The following is an 18,610-nucleotide window of genomic DNA, read 5'->3' as shown; positions in this document are numbered from 1 at the left end:
CACATAACCCATTGTTAGCCACTAACAGTGCCCATGAGCAGTTATTCACCTTCTTTGCCAGATTCTCTCGTCTGTCCATGATTTGGAGACAACCACCTGATGAAGGAGCAGTGCTCTGAAAGCTAGTGCTTCCAATTAAACCTGTTGGACTATATAACCTGGTGTTGTGAGATTTGTAACTTTGTCTGTCCAACTGCTCTTTGGGCTTTATCCCGACCGATCATTTACTCCTTATCCCCTCCCCCTATCCTACCTTCTGCACATAAACTCACATTTTCCTTGCTACCATCAGTTCTGAGGAAGGGTCACTGGACCAGAAACATTAACTCTGATTTCTCTCCACAGATGCTACCAGACCAGCTGAGCTTTTCCAGCAATTTAGTTCTTGTTTCTGATTTACGGCATTCACAGTTCTTTCAGTTTTTATTTGACACAATGCTCGAATTGGTGTGCTGTTTAAAAGGTCACCCATCCTGAAGAACTTCTTGCCTGAATGCATGCTATCCACTTGGAAGAGGTATGGATGAGCTGCAATGTGTCAAACTGTCTCCAATGTCTGGATTCCGTTGACAACTCATGAGAGAAAGATGTGATGGTCAGAGAGGAGTCAGCAAAGGGGAAGGGAAAGCGCCACTGATTAAAATTTTCCCGTTTATGCTAAGAAAGAAAGAATAGAATCATCATAGCAATCTTTCTGCTTCAGCCTTGCCATTGAGATGGGAGGGTTTGGTGCAAGAGGCAACTTTCCTAACGGTCAGAAAATGAGGCAAGGCTTCAACTCTGACACTAACTGTGAATAACCTTATGGCCCACACTTTCCCCTGCTCACCCGACCTGCCTCGTCCAAACTAACATCAGCACCATCCTTTTCTTTCTTTCTGCTGCAGCACCAGTTTGCAAGAGAACATCAAGGGCCAGCAAAGTCCAGCATGATACAGTGTTTTGAAAATGAAAGTACAAGTGGCTCATGTCATACAACTCAAATTGCCCTCCAGATCACAGAGGAAGGTGGCTGCAGGAGGAATCAAACTCAAAAGAATGTGCCAGGTTGTGTCCAAAGTCTATAAATGTAACAGCAGTGTATTGCAGCAAGAACAAGAATGGGTGTTGCCAAATGGAATCTGGTTGAAAACTGATCCTGTTGTGCAGCTTGCAATCCAGAGGAATGCCACATGAAAAGCAATTTCACAAGCCACAAGAGGATTGGAATGCAGCTGCAACGTCGCAAAGTGCATTCGGTTGTTAAACAATGAGATTGTACTGGAGAGGAGTAGACCACACATTATACTGTCAGACAGAGCCCTGGTACCTGGCAACAAAATGGTACACTGTGCGCAGTTTTATTTTCCTTGCCTCAGGGAGGATGTGCCAGCTATGGAGGGGATGTTGTGAAGGTTCATCAGACTGACTCCTGGGATGGCAGGGCTGACATATGAAGAGAAACTGGATCAGTTAGAAAGTACACAACACCACGTTATAGTCCTACAGGTTTAATTGGAAGCACACTAGCCTCCAATTAAACCTGTTGGACTATAACCTGGTGTTGTGTGATTTTTAACTTTGTACACCCCAGTCCAACACCGGCATCTCCAAATCATGGATCAGTTAGGAAATTATTCCCTGCAGTGTAGGGGAATGAAGGAGGCGATCTCGAAGAAACAGGACTGGACAGGATAAAAAACAGGGAGCATGATCCCAATGACCTGGGAGTCCAGAACCAAGGGTCACACCAAGTTTATGGATACAGGGTAGGCCATTTAGGACTGAGATCAGGAGAAGTGTCTTCACTCACTGAGTGGTGAGCTTCTGGAATTCTCTGCCACTGAAAGCAGTTGAAGCCAAAACACTGACTGTTTTCAAGGAAGAGTCAGGTATATTTTTTCAGGCTGAGGGGATCGAAAAGTATGAGGCAAAAGGAGGAAAAGAGAAATGCTTTGGAAGATCAGCCACAAGCAGCCGAGTAGGTTCGAAGGGCTGAAATACCTGCTTCTGTTCCTGTTTTCTACATTTCTAAAACAAGCAGCAGCCTCATCTTGGAGGGTGACAACACCAAAATCAAGAGCCATTAACCAGAACCAGCTTTCTGGAGAACTATTCCAAGTGACACTATCGAGGATGGAATAGAAATAAGCTTGTGGCTTTCAGGGAAATGGTTGATGAGTGAATCACTTTTAATCTCTCCACTTTTATTGCCATGTTGCAAATCTTCTTTGACAAGAATGTACAACTATGTTGTAATTATTACCACTGTTAGCAAAAACAGGTTCCAGAGAGAAAAAAAAGTCAACTTGTGCTTGCAAGATGTCATGGCCTAGACATGAGAGAAAAGCTGCCACCTCTGCCCACTCTTTCCCCAGCCACCCAACTTCAAGTATTCCTGCAAAGCTAGGCAGCTGCTTTTGCACTTCAAAGAAGTGAATACACAAGACAAGACTCCCTTACATCATTAAAGCAAAATATTTTGGACGCTGGAAACCTGGCATGAAGTGCTGGAGAAAACTCAGCAGGCCTGGCAGCATGTGTGGAGAGAGAGAAACTGGGTGAATGATTCAAGTCCTGGACGATAATCTTTCAGAACTGCAACAGTATAGAAACGTGAGGATTGAAGAATCATTGTCAGAGGCCCTTCAGTCCATCATGTCGATGCCAAGCAACATACACCAAATAACACTAATCCTGTTTACCTGCACTTTATCTACAAATTGTTATGCCCTGGCATTTTAGGTGCTCATCCAGATGCTTCTTACATGTTGCAAGAATACTTACCTGCACCACATTCTCAGGCAGCACATTCCATATGTCTACCACCCTCTGGGTGAAAAGGTTTTTCCACAGGTCTCCTTTGAATCATTGGCTCCTCACCTTAAACTCATGCCCACTGACCTTCAATGAGGGGTTTTAAACTTTGAAGAGGGTGAGGAAAGAAGAACAAAAGGGACGTTTTGGGTTTATGTAGACAGCTGGGCAGAAATTACAAAGATGTCAAGGAACAAAAGGAAAATGCAAAAGTCCTTGCAGTCATAGAATGCTTACAGTGAGGAAGCAGGCCATTCGGCCCACCGAGTCCATACCTACCCTCAGAAGAATATTCCACCCACAATCCCCCCCTACCATATCCCTGCCTTTCCATGGCTAATGCACCGAGCCTGCACATCCCTGGACACTAAGGGCAATTTAGCATGGCCAATCCACTTAACCTGCACACCTTTGGACTGTGCAAGGAAACTTGAGCACCTGGAGGGAATCCACACAAACGTGCAGAGAATGCTCAAACTCCACACAGTCAGTCTTCCGAGGGTGGAATCAAACTTGGGTCCCTGGCACTGTGAGGCAGCAATGCTGACCACTGAGCCACTCTGCTGCTCGGAAACAAACAAAGCAGTTGCCCAGACCAAATGTCCACCACATGATAATGACCGGCTCTGGCTCGAAGCAAAAACATAAATGACACAAGTAAGACTGTGCTCGTGCTCAAAAAACAGGGGACGGAGTTCATGGTTTGACATTATTAAACTTCATGTTGACAGTTGAAGATTGTAAAATGCCAGGTCGGAAGATGAGGTTCTGCCCCTCAAGCTTTGAGTTTTGCTGGAACTGTGCTGTATGCTGAGAACAGAAATGTGAGTGCGATGCAAGGTGATGAAGTGGAGTGGTTAGGGACTAGAAGCTTGGGGTCACATGACTGGATTGATTAAAAAAAACAGACTGCAAACAGCCAACCAATGTGCTTTTGGTCTCACTCATGTCGAGAGCCAGCATTGCGAGTAACGAATAAAGAACACAAAAGAGAAACATGGACAAATACATCACTGCTTCAATTGTCGAGACTTTTTGGAGCCTTGGAGGGCAGGTGTGACGCCTTTTTCAACTGCATGGAAAGGTGCAATAGTGACAGCATGAATTACTGCAGGTGTTTCTAATTGGATGGGATGCCACAGTCAATTTGCCAATGCAGTGGATGCATCATACAAGGTAGCTTGGGAACTGTACCATGACAAAAAGGTCGGAATGCGGTGCAATGATCTAAGAGGTTTGACGAGAGAACGTGATGTGCAGCCGAGGAATGAAACATCTGGAGAGGTCACCCATATCGAGTTCAAGCGTTAGATCTGAAAAGAGTGGCTTGAAAAGAGAGGAAGGAAAGCAAGCTGGACAGGTGATTGTCTCAGGGCTGAGAACTGAAGCGACTGGAGGCATGGCAGATGCACATGGTGCAGGAGTTCAAGGAATGGCATAACAGGCCTAAAATTCCCCAAATGTGTGTTCCCAAATTCAGTAATTTACTGAGGGAAGGTTAGGTCATGAGCTTCAATCGGAGCTGTTGTGCCATGACGTTCAAAGCAGTGATTATCGAGATACTGGAACTGCATCTCTCCTGTCCTCTCTGTTCTGTAAAAGTGATAAATGCAAAACAAGGAAAGACAATTGAAGAAATCTGGTGTAGGCACTGCTGGGAAAACAGTACACTAATTAATAGGAGTGAAAGCTCCAAAATCAAAATCAGATTGTGGGATTTCACATCCGTAGCCATGGTAACCTGCAATCACAATCCACTGCTCAAATAAAATGTCTCAATCCAAACAGGATGATGGTACCTGCAATTCTGCACCCAGCCACTTCCTAATATTTGGGAGTTGTTGAGTGCAAGGTGTATGTGCCACAAGGCAAAGGAGCAAGGGAAATCGTATAATTTAAAATGTAGGCAACTTTCGCAATTCTCTCCTCCAGTGGCTCCCAGCAGAGGAGCCTGCCCAGAAATGTGATAAATGGCAGCATTTTGAACTGAGCTCCAGGACATCTATCATTCGTTTGCACAAGTCCTTGCATTATTCTTGCCCCAGATATCCTTACACTCACAAGCTAACCAAGGTATTCACAGACCCAAAGAAAATCCAACTGGCTCTTAACAAAGCACAGGAGAATCTCTCCTCCAGGTGCACTGGAGAATGGAAATGCCCTTTCCAACAAGTAACTAACAGCAAGTGCAGACTGTACAACACTGCAAATCACTGAACTTGCTGTTGGATAAAGAGTGCTGATCTCTATTGACTTAATTTATAGTGTCCACTTCCTTTGTTTCTACTTGTTCAGTAATTGTAGACTCTGTACAACACAGCAGAATCAGACACGACAGCAGTGCGCAGGGAAGAACAACATGTCAGGGTCTCTTTCCTGAGACAAACAAGCAAAATAAAATCCTTGCAAAGACGTGATGACATTTTTAGTACCAAACACTCACCCTCTTGAACCAAGGTTTCCAATAATGAGTTAACAAATGACAAGGCATAGCAATCATCTCACCAAGAACAAACAAAGCGAGAAATGAAGGGAAGCTTTGATCAATGCGTAAAACTCTGAACTCAGAAGCGCTTCTCATCTTGCAATGAATATTTTCAATTATTTACTCACAGAGGAAACTCCACATTGTAAAGGAAGTTTCCCAGAATTAGCCCCTTTCCGAATCGAATAGTTGACAAATAGGAGGCCAAGAAACTTGCTGATTTCAGTCCAAACCAGAATGCTGATGCTCCTCCACTCTCAGCTTGTGTTTCAACAATGCAACCCAAAAGACTCCAAAGAACCGAAGTCAAAGCTTGAGTCTGCTGATGGGTCCTGTCATCAATAGTTTCACGGTCACTGTAACAGACACTCGCATTCAATTATTGATTTTCTTATATTAAAAGATATATTGTAGCAAGCTAGTCTCAGTATCAGTGACTGTGAAACTATCAATTGTCGTTGAAACCCATCTGGCACATGGCTGTCCTTTAGGGAAGAAAACCTGCTGCTAACCCAGTATGGCCTACATGTGATTCCAGAAGCACAGCGATGTGTTTATTTCTTCACCTCAATTTCAATGGCTGAACAAGTTGTATGAACTACAGATGGGCAACAAATGCTGACTTTGGCCATGATACAGGAGAAAGTGAGGACGGCGGATGCTGGAGACTAGAGTTGAAAAATGTGATGCTGGAAAAACACAGCAGGTCAGGCAGCATCCAAGGAGGAGGAGAATCGACATTTCGGGCATAAACCTTTCTTCAGGAATGATTATGCCCGAAACGTCTATTCTCCTGCTCCTCGGATGCTGCCTGGCCTGCTGTTTTTTACCAGCATCACGTTTTTCAACTTTGACCATGATACACACATCTTACGTCAGAAATTCTAAAACAAAAACACTCAGGTCCAACTCCCAATAATAAATGAGACTTATTTAATGCCTTTAACGTAACAACAAGTCTGAAGGTGCAGCACAGCAATTTCATCAAACACATTATGTGACCTATGGAAACATTATATAAGATCAACAAGAGCTTGGTCAATTGGACAGGGTTCTACCAAATCCTAACAAATTGGGACTTTGTGTACACAACCAACCTTCCACTAAAATGGAACTTTTCATTTCTGTAAACAGGAAAAATAATGCTACTTCATATTTCACAACTTTCATATGTGCTGTGTGCTGGCAAACTAACATGGTGATCATGCAATGAAGCCCATCAGTATCAATAACTTTCATATGTTAGCGTTGAAGGCTTAGTACCCACACATGTACGAAGATGCCATGAAGGAATTAAAACAAAGGATCTTTATGCACCACTTCAACAAATCAAGACCCACAAACACTGCATTATTGAAGGCCCCATTAGGTAATGTGATAAAAGTCCTCACCTCGACAAAAATCCATCAGGATCAGTACTTCCCAGACCTCTCCAGAGCCGACAGCCGTCGTACTGGAATCAATATATCCGACAATATTCTTGTGCCCAGCCAGGTCCCTCTGCAACAAAGAGGATGCTTGGTCACAAGTAGGTCAGCGCTTGTTTTTATTGGCATCATATTGCTGTCCAAATAACAACCTGCAAAGAAGTGATTCTATAACACACAAAGTGGCATTTGCGTTGATATCAACAAACACAGAAGGGCGATGAGAAGTGACTGCATTTGCCCTGGGTTCATGATGCCGGCCAAGTGTAGAAATAGCCATGATGCCTGTGGCTGAATGCGATCAACAACTTCCTGATAGAAAGCTTGGATGTGAAAACTGCATGTGGTTTGGTCATGATACACCCTGTCAGCTATACACTCAGGTAACTCTGAATGTCTGTGTCTACTTATTAAAGAACAGCTATCTGTCAACAGAACAAAGAGTTATTGCTGGAACAGCAGAAGCTGAGCAGGAGTCAGCATCTTCAAAAGAGGAGAAGGCAAAAAGCAAGTGGACAAAAAATGTCAAGGGCATCATTACCCCTGGTGTTGCAGAAGCTCAGAGTCATGGTTCCCTCATATTCTTTTAAAATATTTTCAGCCACATCAACAGCAAACCATATTTATTTTACTGTAATATTTGCTAGACATGGAGTTACTCAATATCATTTTATTATGTATTAATTTTTTAATCAATGCACCTCTCTTGAAGCTTATTCTTAGTCTTATATGGTCAGGTTGCTATCCCAGAGATCAATAGAGATTCCTCCCATCAGCTGCGGGGCATCTGTCAAGCAAGACCAGGGCAGTAAAACGGGAGTACACAGAGAAGTAGATGAGCAATGGCCAGGGGGTTGGGTAGTTCAGTTGGGAGGATGGTTAGTTTGAAGCACAAAGCGATACCAAAAGCACAAGTTCAATTCCTGCTCCGGCTGAGGTAATCGTGAAGTCCAACCTTCCTAAACCACCCCTCATCTGAGGTATGGTGGCCCTCCGGTCAAACTATCACCAGTCATCTCACTCTACTGACACAGTAGCCCTATCATCTTCTAGGACAATGGTATTGATCTTTCGACTGGCAATGATTGGTATTAGAAGTAATAAATGGTCTGCAACAAACATACATTCTTGTGAGACATGAAAGTCTAATTGAAAAGGTAAATCAAGGATGGCAAACAAAAATAGTTCAAAACTGCATGAGATCAAAGGATTTGGCTTATAAGGATGCCAGAAAGATCAAAGATAAGCCTGAGGACTGAGAGCAATGTAAAACACAGCAAAGAATGACCAAGAAAGAGAAAAGAGATTATGAGTGCAAGCCAGCAAAAGTTATGAAGGCAGACTGTAAAAGCATCTTTTGTGGTGTAAAATGGAAAAGACAAGCTCGGCAAATGTGGGATCATTAAAGTGGAGAGAGAAGAACTTACAGTGGCGAATACAGAAATGGTGGCAAAACTGAACAGTTTCTTTAGGTTCATCTTCATGCAGGAAGATGCAGAACCCCAACCAGAAACATGAGGTGCCTAAGGAACTTGTAAAACTGAGCAACGAAACAAAACAAAACAAATACTCATAAGGAGGGAATTCTTGACAGCTTAGTTCAACTGAAGGTTGATGACTCCCCTGAACCAGATCAGTTGCATCCCCAAGTTTTGAAGGAAGTCAGTAGAAAGAAGCTAAGTTCCTCGAAAGATTCCTGCAGTCTGTAAACTTGTAAATGCAACATCACCAGTTAAGGAAGGGAAATATGAAGTAACCTGTTTCGTGGGATTGTTCCAAGTTGGCATCAATGTGTACAAAAAAGAGCATGAACTTCTTAGTGCCAAGATCATTGGAAGGTCTCAAGTGAACTATCAAAATCAACGGTCAAAACCTTCATGAGCACCTGTCAAAGGGAGTGTTTGAAAATGTCAAAGGCATTTAAAAGTGCATCCCCTGAAATATTTGGAAGAAATTCTGAAATGCGAAAAAAAACTACTTTTCTTTTTCTTTGTTTGATGATTTCTATGAATAGATTGCTCAATGAGAGATTCCAATTCCCAGGACTCTCATGGCGGAGACGACGTCAGTTTGGATAGTAGATGCCAGAGCAGAGAGACACAGGTCAGCATTAAGGGGCACAAGGCTACTCAAAAGCCTTTGGGATGAGTTGGATGGCACCAATTGGCACAGATGTAGAAGGTGGGTGCATGTCAAGGTGGAGATTGGTGGGGGAGAACTGAAAGGACATTCCAATATTTCTTCCTAATTTTCATACGCTGGGCACAGCCAAATCTGCAAGGCAGGTCTTTTGACCTGCCAACCTGAGTATCAGGTTACCTCCTCAGTCCCTCTATGGTTGCCCAACCTGACTTCTAATTGAGCCCATCCCTTCAGTGAAAATGCAAATTGTAGGCAGCCATTTTAAAAAGTCAAGTTCCACATAGTCAAAACATTTGCAACTCACCATGATCTGGATCTCTCGCTTGCAGACCTGCAAATCATGTTCATTGTTGACATACATCCTCTTCAGTGCACTTTTCACCCCATTATGAGTTTTCACAAGGAACACGATCGCAAAACCACCTGGGAAACAAATGAACAGAAACATCATTACAACAAGTCCTCCAACACTGTCACAAATGGGGCATTGCTGACACGATGACAATTTCTCATCAAGACTCAGTTTTCAATACCCTCAAAAATTTGTCATTCCACCTAACCTTCTTGATTCTGAAAATACTTTGCCTGCTGGAGGGAATGAATATTGAAGGGGTTAGATGGAGAGCCAATTCAGCAACTTGCTTTGTTTTGGATGGTGTCGAACTACTCGAGGGTTTTTGAAGATGTGCCCATCCAAGCAAATAGTCAGAAATTCATCACACTCCTCAGTTCTGCTTGTCAATGGTGGACAAGCTTTGAGGAGTCATGAAGGGAGAATACACAAGAGAATTACCAACCTCTGCCCTGGTCAGAAAGTCACTGTACTTATATGGCCAGTCTAGTTCAGTTTCTGGTTATTTCAACATCCTGAGGGTTATGATTTTCAAGGTGCCAAGTAATGGCAGAGTGCTGTCAAATACTTTTAAACACAGCCAGATAGATTCTTGACAGGTCTGGTGGTGAAAGATTATGGTGAGGATATGAGGTCATCAGATTAAGCCTCATCTTACTGAATGATCGGAAAACCTCGAGGGGCTGAGTGGCCTACTCCTACTCCCAATCTTTATGCTTCAGCATCCAAAGGTTGAAAGTAGAAAATATTTTGGAAATATGATTACTACTTGGTCAGCGTGGATGAATTGAATGACACCCTATGAAAGACTGCCCATCCTGTGTGCAACAAGTCTACATACTGCACACCAAGTCAAAGCCCCATCAACTTGTCCAAATAGAAGAATGTCTTAAAACCTGGGTGAAACCAGTGGAAGCCACTAGCCATAGTTTTGCTGAACCACCATTGTGCACTAACCATCCTGCTACCAGGCTGAATACTTTCCATCTACCATCACTCTCTGTCTTCTACAGGTCAGCCAGTTCTGTATCCAGATAGCCAAATTTCCCCATATCCCACACCTCACTACTTTCTGAATGAGCCTACAACGGCGAACCTCATCAAATGCCTTGATAAAGTCCGTGCAGACATCATCCACTACACTACCATCGTCAATATGCTTTGACACAGGCTCAAATATTTCCATAAGGCTTGTGTAACATGACTTGCTTCTCTCAAAGCCATATTGACTATCTCTAACCAAACAATTATTTTCCAAGTTATCATAAATTCTGTTTTGCAGAATCCTCTCGTAATAATTTATCCACAACAGATGTTAAACAGACTAGTCTGTATTTCCCAGCGTTATCCCTATTCCCTTTTTTCAACAAAGGAATAACATTTTCTACTCACCAATCATCTGGCAGTACTCCAACAGACAGGGAGGGCGCAAAGATCATTGCCAAATGTGCAGCAATCTCTTCCCTTACTTCCTGCAGTAATCTTAGGTACATCCCGTCTGGCCCAGAGGATTGATCTATCCTTATATTTTTGAACATTTTCAGCACATCTTCCTTGTTAACATCAACCTGTTCGAGCACATCAGCCTATTTCACGCTGTCCTCACAAATGCCAAGGTTCCAGGCAGAAGTGAATACTGAGGCAAAGTATTCATTAAGTACCTCCCCTACCTCCTCCAACTCCAGGCACAGGTTCCCTCCACTATCCCTGATTAACCCTATCACACTCTGGCCATTCCCTTCTTCCTTATGTTCGTGTAAGATGTTTTCCTTAATCTTACCTGCTAAAGCTTTTTCATGCGACCTCCTCGCTCTCCTCAGTTCATTCTTCAGCTCCTTCCTCTCTACCTTGTAACCCTCTAGAGCCCTGTTGATCCTTGCCTTCTCAACATTAAGTAATCTTCCTGCTTCCTTTTGACTAGATGTTCCACATCCCTTGTCACCCAAGGTTCCTTCACCCTACCATCCCTTCCTTACCCCAGTTGGACAAACCTATACAGCACTTGCAGCAAGTTCTCCCTAAACAAACTCCACGGTGGCTCAGTGGTAAGCACTGTTGCCTCACAGCGCCAGAGACCTGTGTTCAATTCCTACCTCAGGCGACTGTCTGTATGGAGTTTGCACATTCTCCCAGTGTCTGCATGGGTTTCCTCCCACAGTCCAAAAACGTGCAAGTTAGGTGAATTAGGCATGATAAATTGCCCGTAGTGTTAGATGTGGGGGAATGGGTCTGGGTGGGTTGCGCTTCAGCGAGTCAGTGTGGACTTGTTGGACCGAAGGGCCTGTTTCCACACTGTAAGCAATCTAATCTAATCTACTCCTTGGACTAGGTAACTGACTGTAGCTCCAACCATCTGCACCATGCCTGCTCACTCACTTGTAAGTACTGGGCACATGATCACACGAGCATTTCCACTACAACTGTGGTCAAACAAAGAAGTTCATTTCACTGTAAATTGCTTTTTGTTCTGAAAAGCACTATATAAAGCAAGTTATTTGTTTTTTTTTCATTCAAGGCATGTCAATGTGTTAAACGTCAGAAATTGCTTTTAGAATAAAGGCATCAACCTCACAAACATGTATGGGCTCAAGGTCTGTTGCAGAACCTGTTTATTTCCAATGACATTTCCCACTACAATTCCCAGCACCAATCCTCTACGCAGTCAGATTCAGATCAGACAACACCACAGATGCTGCTTCCAACATTAGCCTGGATCAGTGGCAAAAGCTGTACGGATGCCAAATTCAAACTGGCACAATGAATCACAAGGGCGGCATTGACAGCAGGCAGCAATTTGTTCTGCCAAATGACAGGCTGCTCTGAATAACCAGGCAGTGCTCCCTGCCAGGGAGGCAACAGCACGAGCATCACTTCAGGACAAGTGGCAAGAGCATACAGGATGCTTGAACTCGGCAAGGAACATGATTAAATCTTCTACACATAAAGGTCACTTCAGCTTTGCTTTCTTCAATTAACTGGGATGGTACAGCATATAGAATGGTAGCAAATTTCAATTTTCTCACATTGGTCCTCCAATCTTACGCAACTGGAGAATCTGGAACCTCAAGATAAGGGCTTAGTCTTTGAGAATGGAAGGTTGCATATTGTTCGACCTCTTGACCCTGATGGCTGTTGATGCTCAGCTCGTGAGTAGGTTCAAGAACCAGGTCACTTGTGTTTTGGAGACAAAGATATGGGAACATAGTGGTGAGGTGGAGATGAGGTGCATCTGGCTTTTATACCTCATGTTTATACTTTCAGCACAATATCCATAAACACAGCTAAAAAAGAAAATCACTGAAGACAATGACACTGAACACAAGGTGGCTCCCTAGGCCTCTGTTGATTGCACTGGGTGGCATGGTGGCTCAATGGTTCGCTCTGCTGCCACATGGCGATAGGGAACCAGGTTCGATTCCACCATCAGGCAAATGCCTGTGTAGAGTTTGCACATTATCTCCATGTCTGCGTGGGTTTCCTCCTACAGTTCAAAGATGTGCAAGTTAGGTGGACTGCCCATGCTGCATTGCTCCATTCTGTCCAGGGGTGTGCAGGCTAGATGGGTTAGCCATGGCAAAGGCAGAGCAATGGGGATGGGTAGTGTCTGGGTGGGATGCTCTTTGGAGTGTCAGCTCAGACTCTAATGTGCCAAATAGCCTTGATCTGCACTGTATAGATTTCCCACTTAACAAAATGCACCATAAAAACCTAGTGCTATGGACTCCGTAAAACATGAGTTTGCACAGTGTGAGTCACTGACCTATTTTAGCTGGGCAACTACTATTTGTCAGTCCTCAACTGTGGAATCAATATCACTGTCTCCAAACTGATCTGTCTGCAGGGCTCCAACACAAAACTGACTTGAAGTAAGAAACGAGAAAACATTGCATCTCATTCACATTGCAATCTTAGGCCAAATAATTGTTTTGTGTTTTAAATTGCCTAGCCCACCCTGGCCCATGTTCAGAATCAGAACTTTTCATTTTCTTTTGGATGTGCTATGAATTTCCTAAAAAGCCAGTGGTGACTTGAAACAAAATGTGTTTAGACAGTGAGTGGTTAGGAACTGTCTGAGAATGTTGTGGAGGCAGATTCGGTCAGGACTGTCCAAATGGAGTTGGATGATTACTGAAAGAGAAAACATTTGGAAGGTTACTGGGAAAAGGTGGGAGTGGGATTAGCTCCAGAAGAAGGGTGGTAAAGAAACAATGGGTCAAAGAGTTTAATTCTGCACTGCAACTGCTCAATGATTCTGTGACCTCTGCCAGAAAGAACCTCAAGACAACAACTGCCTGGTTAGTAATGATACGCCAGTCCAATGTGATACAATTCTGTGAATGAAAGAAAGCTGAAAGACCATGCACCACAACTTGCTTCATGGTTGCCTCATACTGGTGTTGTATTTTCAATGTCAGTCACAAAAGGAGCACTTTGGGATGGCTCTGAAATTCTTTATCAGCCAGCAAAGAGGAGGGAAAATAAAGCTGCGCACTCATTCCAAAACAATTTTCTGCACTGGAACATTGCTGGGCGTGACTATTTTTCTGAACATGACCTCAACAAATATTTAATTCTCTCAGACCTTCCTATAGTTCTTCCTTAGTTTGCTCCAATTGGCTCGTTGTCAAACAAAGCTACAATGACCAAGTGACATACTGCGCTAGTTAAATGATTGGTATTGTAACAAACTATAGCTGAAACCTGTAAGGTTGGGCAGAATGGCGAGATACAGTGATTCAGTGTCACCACGTCACACCAGTGTGTTCAGCCAGTTCTACAAAATGCTAAGAGGTTGCAATGCTGACTCACTGCTCCAGGAAGAGTTGAATCAGAATTTAGACTGGCTACTCATCAATCTGTAGCTGCTTTGGTATCACATGCAGAACAAGCACTGTCAAACAACTTTTCATACTAACAGCAACATGTGCCTGTTAATACCAACAAGACAAGCATTCCTTGCAGGACACCAACCAGTTAGATAAAAGTATTCAATCATTTTGTCTTAGCTAGGCAGAGTTGAATCAAACCAACACAGACCTAATCTAGTGCAGTAACAATGCAAATGGTGAGGTTTTGTAAGTTGCAAAGAAATGCTAGCCCAGTGAAATAGCACTGCACAACTGCAGTGAATGCTGCATCTATTGTCCTATGATGAACAGTTTCAACATACAACCGCCCAGCAATTACACTCAGTTATGGGCTGAAACTCACCAACAGACGAGAAGTAAGAACTAATCAATATTTTCCAAAAAAGAAGCTGGTGTTTATCCTTTCGTCAGTAACACTGCTATCCCTCGTCACTTTCAGCCAAACAAATGAACGACAGTCACAAGGTGCTCAGGGTTCGATGACGAAAGAATGCCTAACAGCGTCTTACCAAAGATCCTGTCAGGAGTCAAATAACTGACCTGGTGAAAATTCATTGAAAAGCCCACGATTTTCCACAAGCAGTCTGAAAAAATGATGAAAATTGACTGAATACATGAATAGGAAAGATATAAATATTTGAACTCACGAAATGTCCTTCATGTCCTTAGCTTGTGGCAAACAACCTTCCAGTCAAACAGGTATTTCTGAAGCGTGGTCACAGTTGTCACTGACTAAGCAATATAAACACAGCAAAGTCCAAAATCAATGATCAGATCTTCTCTTCGCTTTTCAGCTTTGGGTCAGGAAACCAGGGGGTCTCCTGTTGTTCAATAGTGCTGAGAGATCTTGTACATTGACCCAAGAGGTCAGACGGGGCCTCAGTTTATCATTTCACTCACAAAGCAGGAACTGAGGGTTCAGCAATGCCTTGGTGGACAACTGCAATGTCAGCATGGATTTTATACTGAAGCTATGGAGTGGGGTGTTGTTATACTAAGTATGCATCTTGCAAAGGAGGACGTCAGAGCCTGTTTATCTTCCAAGAGGTTTACCCACTATCCTCCGTACAGCAGAAGCACACATTCCCTTCCACAGACTGACCGTAACTTGATTCTTTGTCCCAACTAGAGAATGAGCATATTCCCCTTCAGGGGCTATTACAACTCAATTTTGTTTAATTGGTGGATCTGGATATTAATTCCAGTTTCTTTTATAAACAACAAAAGCCGATGGCTAGCTCTGGGATAAAATGGGCTGAACTACTTCCTGTGCTTTAGCTTTTATAACTCTCGAAGAGAAGATATCCTACATGTCAGAAGAAAGATATGTGGATACGATGATCATCCGCCAAGTTTTAGCTTTACGATACAAAGTCCAAAAAAACCCAACAAATTCCATTTGGAGTTCCAATCTGATGGAGGTGATATTAGAGGGAGGGGCCTGGGATAATGGTTGTGGGATTGTGTTGCACTAATCCCCAATATCTACATGTGGCCAATAAATCATATGAGATGCGGGCTTCTTGAAAGACCAGTGGTTGGTATTTTGCTGGAAAACGGGATTGAATAGTTAGGAACTTGTTTTTGACTGTCATAGAGTCGATGGGCCAAAGGGCCTTTTACTGTGCTGTCGACCTCTTTGATTTTATGACTCATAGCATTGACTTTCTGTATTTCAATAAATTCTTGTTCGAAATTGTGAATTAATTTACAATTCAAGTTTTCAAGTTCTACTGTGCAAAGACAGCAGTAAACACAATGAATAGGGATGGAATTTAGAAAACAAAATACTTCCTTCATTATAAAATGGTGTTAAAATAGTATTACTGAAATGTGTCATGCCTTAATTGTAATTCAAAACAAAATAGGCCTGAGCTCTGTATGAATTTGATAATCACTAAGTCTCCAAACAGTCCTTGAAACAATTCACATGAAATCACTTGCATGTTACACCCATAACACAGTGTTAACACAAGAAATCGTCTTAAAAGCAAAAGCTTCTTCAGCAGTCTGGTTTCTTGCCTTCATCAACCAGACGACAGGGCATAGCAGTGAGGCAACTATCAGAGAGGTCTGCACAACAGAATATGCAAAAGCAAGTTGCACTTAGGGAGCAAATCATCTCAAAGCACTTCACAGCGATAGGATCAAACTAATTTTGACACAAAGCTATAAAAGGAAAAAAGAAAAAGCAGGTTTTATTGGAGTGAAGAGGAGAAAAAGGGGAAAAGGGCTCAGGGTGGGCATTCCGGAGATGGAGATGGAGAAGAAGCCAGACCTGAAGGAGCACACAGTTGGAGAGCTGAATGAAATCACATACATACGAGACAGACAGTTCTCTTAGAGTTCTTGAGAAGATTTACAGCTCGGGTTGTGGATGCAGTTGTGGATTTGTTCACTGAGCGGGTTTGTTTTTCTGCAAACGTTTCGTCGCCCCACTAGGTGACATCATCAGTGCATCTTTGATAAGGTCTTGGTGCTCTGTCCGACCTGGCCGTTAGCTTTCATTCAGTTGAGGTTATATGGAATGAATAGCCAATGTAGATCAGCCATATCAGGTGAAATAACTCCACAGAGGCCAGTAGCCAGTCACCAAGTCACCCTTATTTACACTTGGAGAGCTCTTGACACTGATCCAGCTAGCTTAGAGCTGGCTCCGAGAGTGAACAGAGCCCCCTGACACTGATGTTCTTATCTGTCAGCCAGGGCTCCCTGATTGGAACAGGTCAACAACCCCAGTCAAGAAACTCAGATTCTGTGAGGTTCATCTCGCTGACCTTGTTCCAATCACATCAGGTATTAGCCACAATATACAAACAAAAACAAAGAGTTATTATACCATCTCAGTACAACACACCGGCACACGCACAAGCAAATCCCTTTCACCATCTCCTCAATTACAAAGTTAATTCCACATGCAATTTCTATTTCTAAGCCGCATTCAACATCTTTGCAAATGTTCAAACGACTTTGGAGCAAATACCGAATTGAGCAAAATAAAAAAAAAATGAGGATTTTAAGCTACAAAACTAAAAAATCTGGAATTAGGTGAAGGGGACTTGGCCAGTATTGGGAAATGGGCAGGGTTTCAGATAATCTTAAATTCATGGGTAGGGAGGTTGGTGTGGTGGACAGGAACATGTTAGTATCGCCAAGCTTCAGTGTAACAAAAGACTGGGTGAGCGTTTCAGCAGCAATTCAGCTTAGGCCTATACATAGTCAAATGATGTTACAGGGGACCAATGCAGAGTGTTAATGAGGCTGCAGAGATTCTGCACGCACCTGACAATGTATGTGCTAAATCAGTGAATCACCTTTAATTTTGGTTCCCAGTCCACAATACAAAAACGTTATTTTAAAAATGCTTACAAGGTAGCAAAGAAAAGATTCATTTCAGAGTGTAAAAAGCGATGATGGAGAAGGAAGCGTGACTGAAACCAAGGCACCGAACCTGGAAAGCAAGTGATTAAAAGGAAACCTCATCCAGGTGCATAGAATATTAATTGTCACATAGAACCTTGAGGGTTTAACTTTACATGAAATACAGCCAGGAAAATATGACCAAAAGCAATGAACCACAGTGAAGTCCAATTAAAGCAGGCAGTAGCAAGAGAATCTTTCTATGGGTAAATTACCTGCCATACAGGGTATGAGCAACAAACATCGCTGCATGTTAAGGACATTGCAAATTCATCATTGCATAGTTAAGGAACTGAGAATTTGAACAGTTTTTTTTAACCCTCAACTTGCATTACAACTTACACCCTTGACTTGCGATGTGACTCACAGTCTGTCAGTTTCTCTTCTCAAGGTGAACACTGATTACTTCCCTTGTGGCCAGACTCCCTTCCCACCGCAGTCTCAGAGTTTTCCTTTCCAAGAACCAATGCCAATTTCATCCTTTAACTTCCTGAGTGTACAGTTGCATCATTGACCAGCATGTTCAACAATGAGCAGCTTAGGAGGAGAGACAGTTCTGATAAAACATGATGGCCAAGGGGCATCATTGTTTGCCTCAAGACAGGAGCAAGGATTCAACACTCAGTACAGAAGGCTGCAGGGCATAGGGTTCAGTTAGTTAACTGTCTAGCCTCCTAACAGAAACTAGAGCACAAGGCATCAGATATCATTTATGTGTCATCAGTGGTTTCAGTTGTGAACAGGTCCTTTCACAGCATCTGGATATATGCAGAAGGAAAATGTGACTTGATGATCTACATAAACTGCTAAACAAATCTCTATAACTGTGTTTTTTTTGTCATTGTCGATCCCCAGCTTAACTTTGATAGAAACTCAGCCTTTATCATGTTTACATATCTCGATAATGAGGAATTTTAAAAACCCATTTCCTGAAACATAATTACAACAGCATGCCAAGAATCTGCTTTCTTAAACTCCTTCCCAGGAATTGTAAATCCCACTGGTGCCAGCAACGAGTCACCAGGCTCAAACAGTTGCCACTCTGCAAGAGCAGACCTGAGGCAGTTTATGAATAGAACGTAGAAAACGTAGAGTCACTGCACAGATTCCATCCACAACG

At 42.9% G+C, this 18,610-nt stretch overlaps 1 protein-coding gene across 9 annotated transcripts in view; it reads right to left on the bottom strand.

The window, feature by feature from the left end:
* LOC132836999 (AP2-associated protein kinase 1-like) overlaps positions 1–18,610 on the bottom strand; it is a 128,229-nt gene that overhangs the window by 96,865 nt on the left and 12,754 nt on the right. For all 9 annotated transcript variants that reach the window (XM_060856619.1, XM_060856621.1, XM_060856618.1 and 6 more), the window contains exons 2-3: positions 9,155–9,273; positions 6,673–6,781 (exon numbers count right to left, since the gene is read on the bottom strand). In XM_060856619.1, the coding sequence (XP_060712602.1) occupies positions 6,673–6,781; positions 9,155–9,273 (228 nt within the window). The remainder of the gene's footprint in view (positions 1–6,672; positions 6,782–9,154; positions 9,274–18,610) is intronic.

Source organism: Hemiscyllium ocellatum, chromosome 48 (genome assembly GCF_020745735.1).
Source record: "Hemiscyllium ocellatum isolate sHemOce1 chromosome 48, sHemOce1.pat.X.cur, whole genome shotgun sequence".
NCBI lineage: Eukaryota > Metazoa > Chordata > Chondrichthyes > Orectolobiformes > Hemiscylliidae > Hemiscyllium > Hemiscyllium ocellatum.
This window is presented reverse-complemented; position numbering and strand designations above follow the sequence as displayed.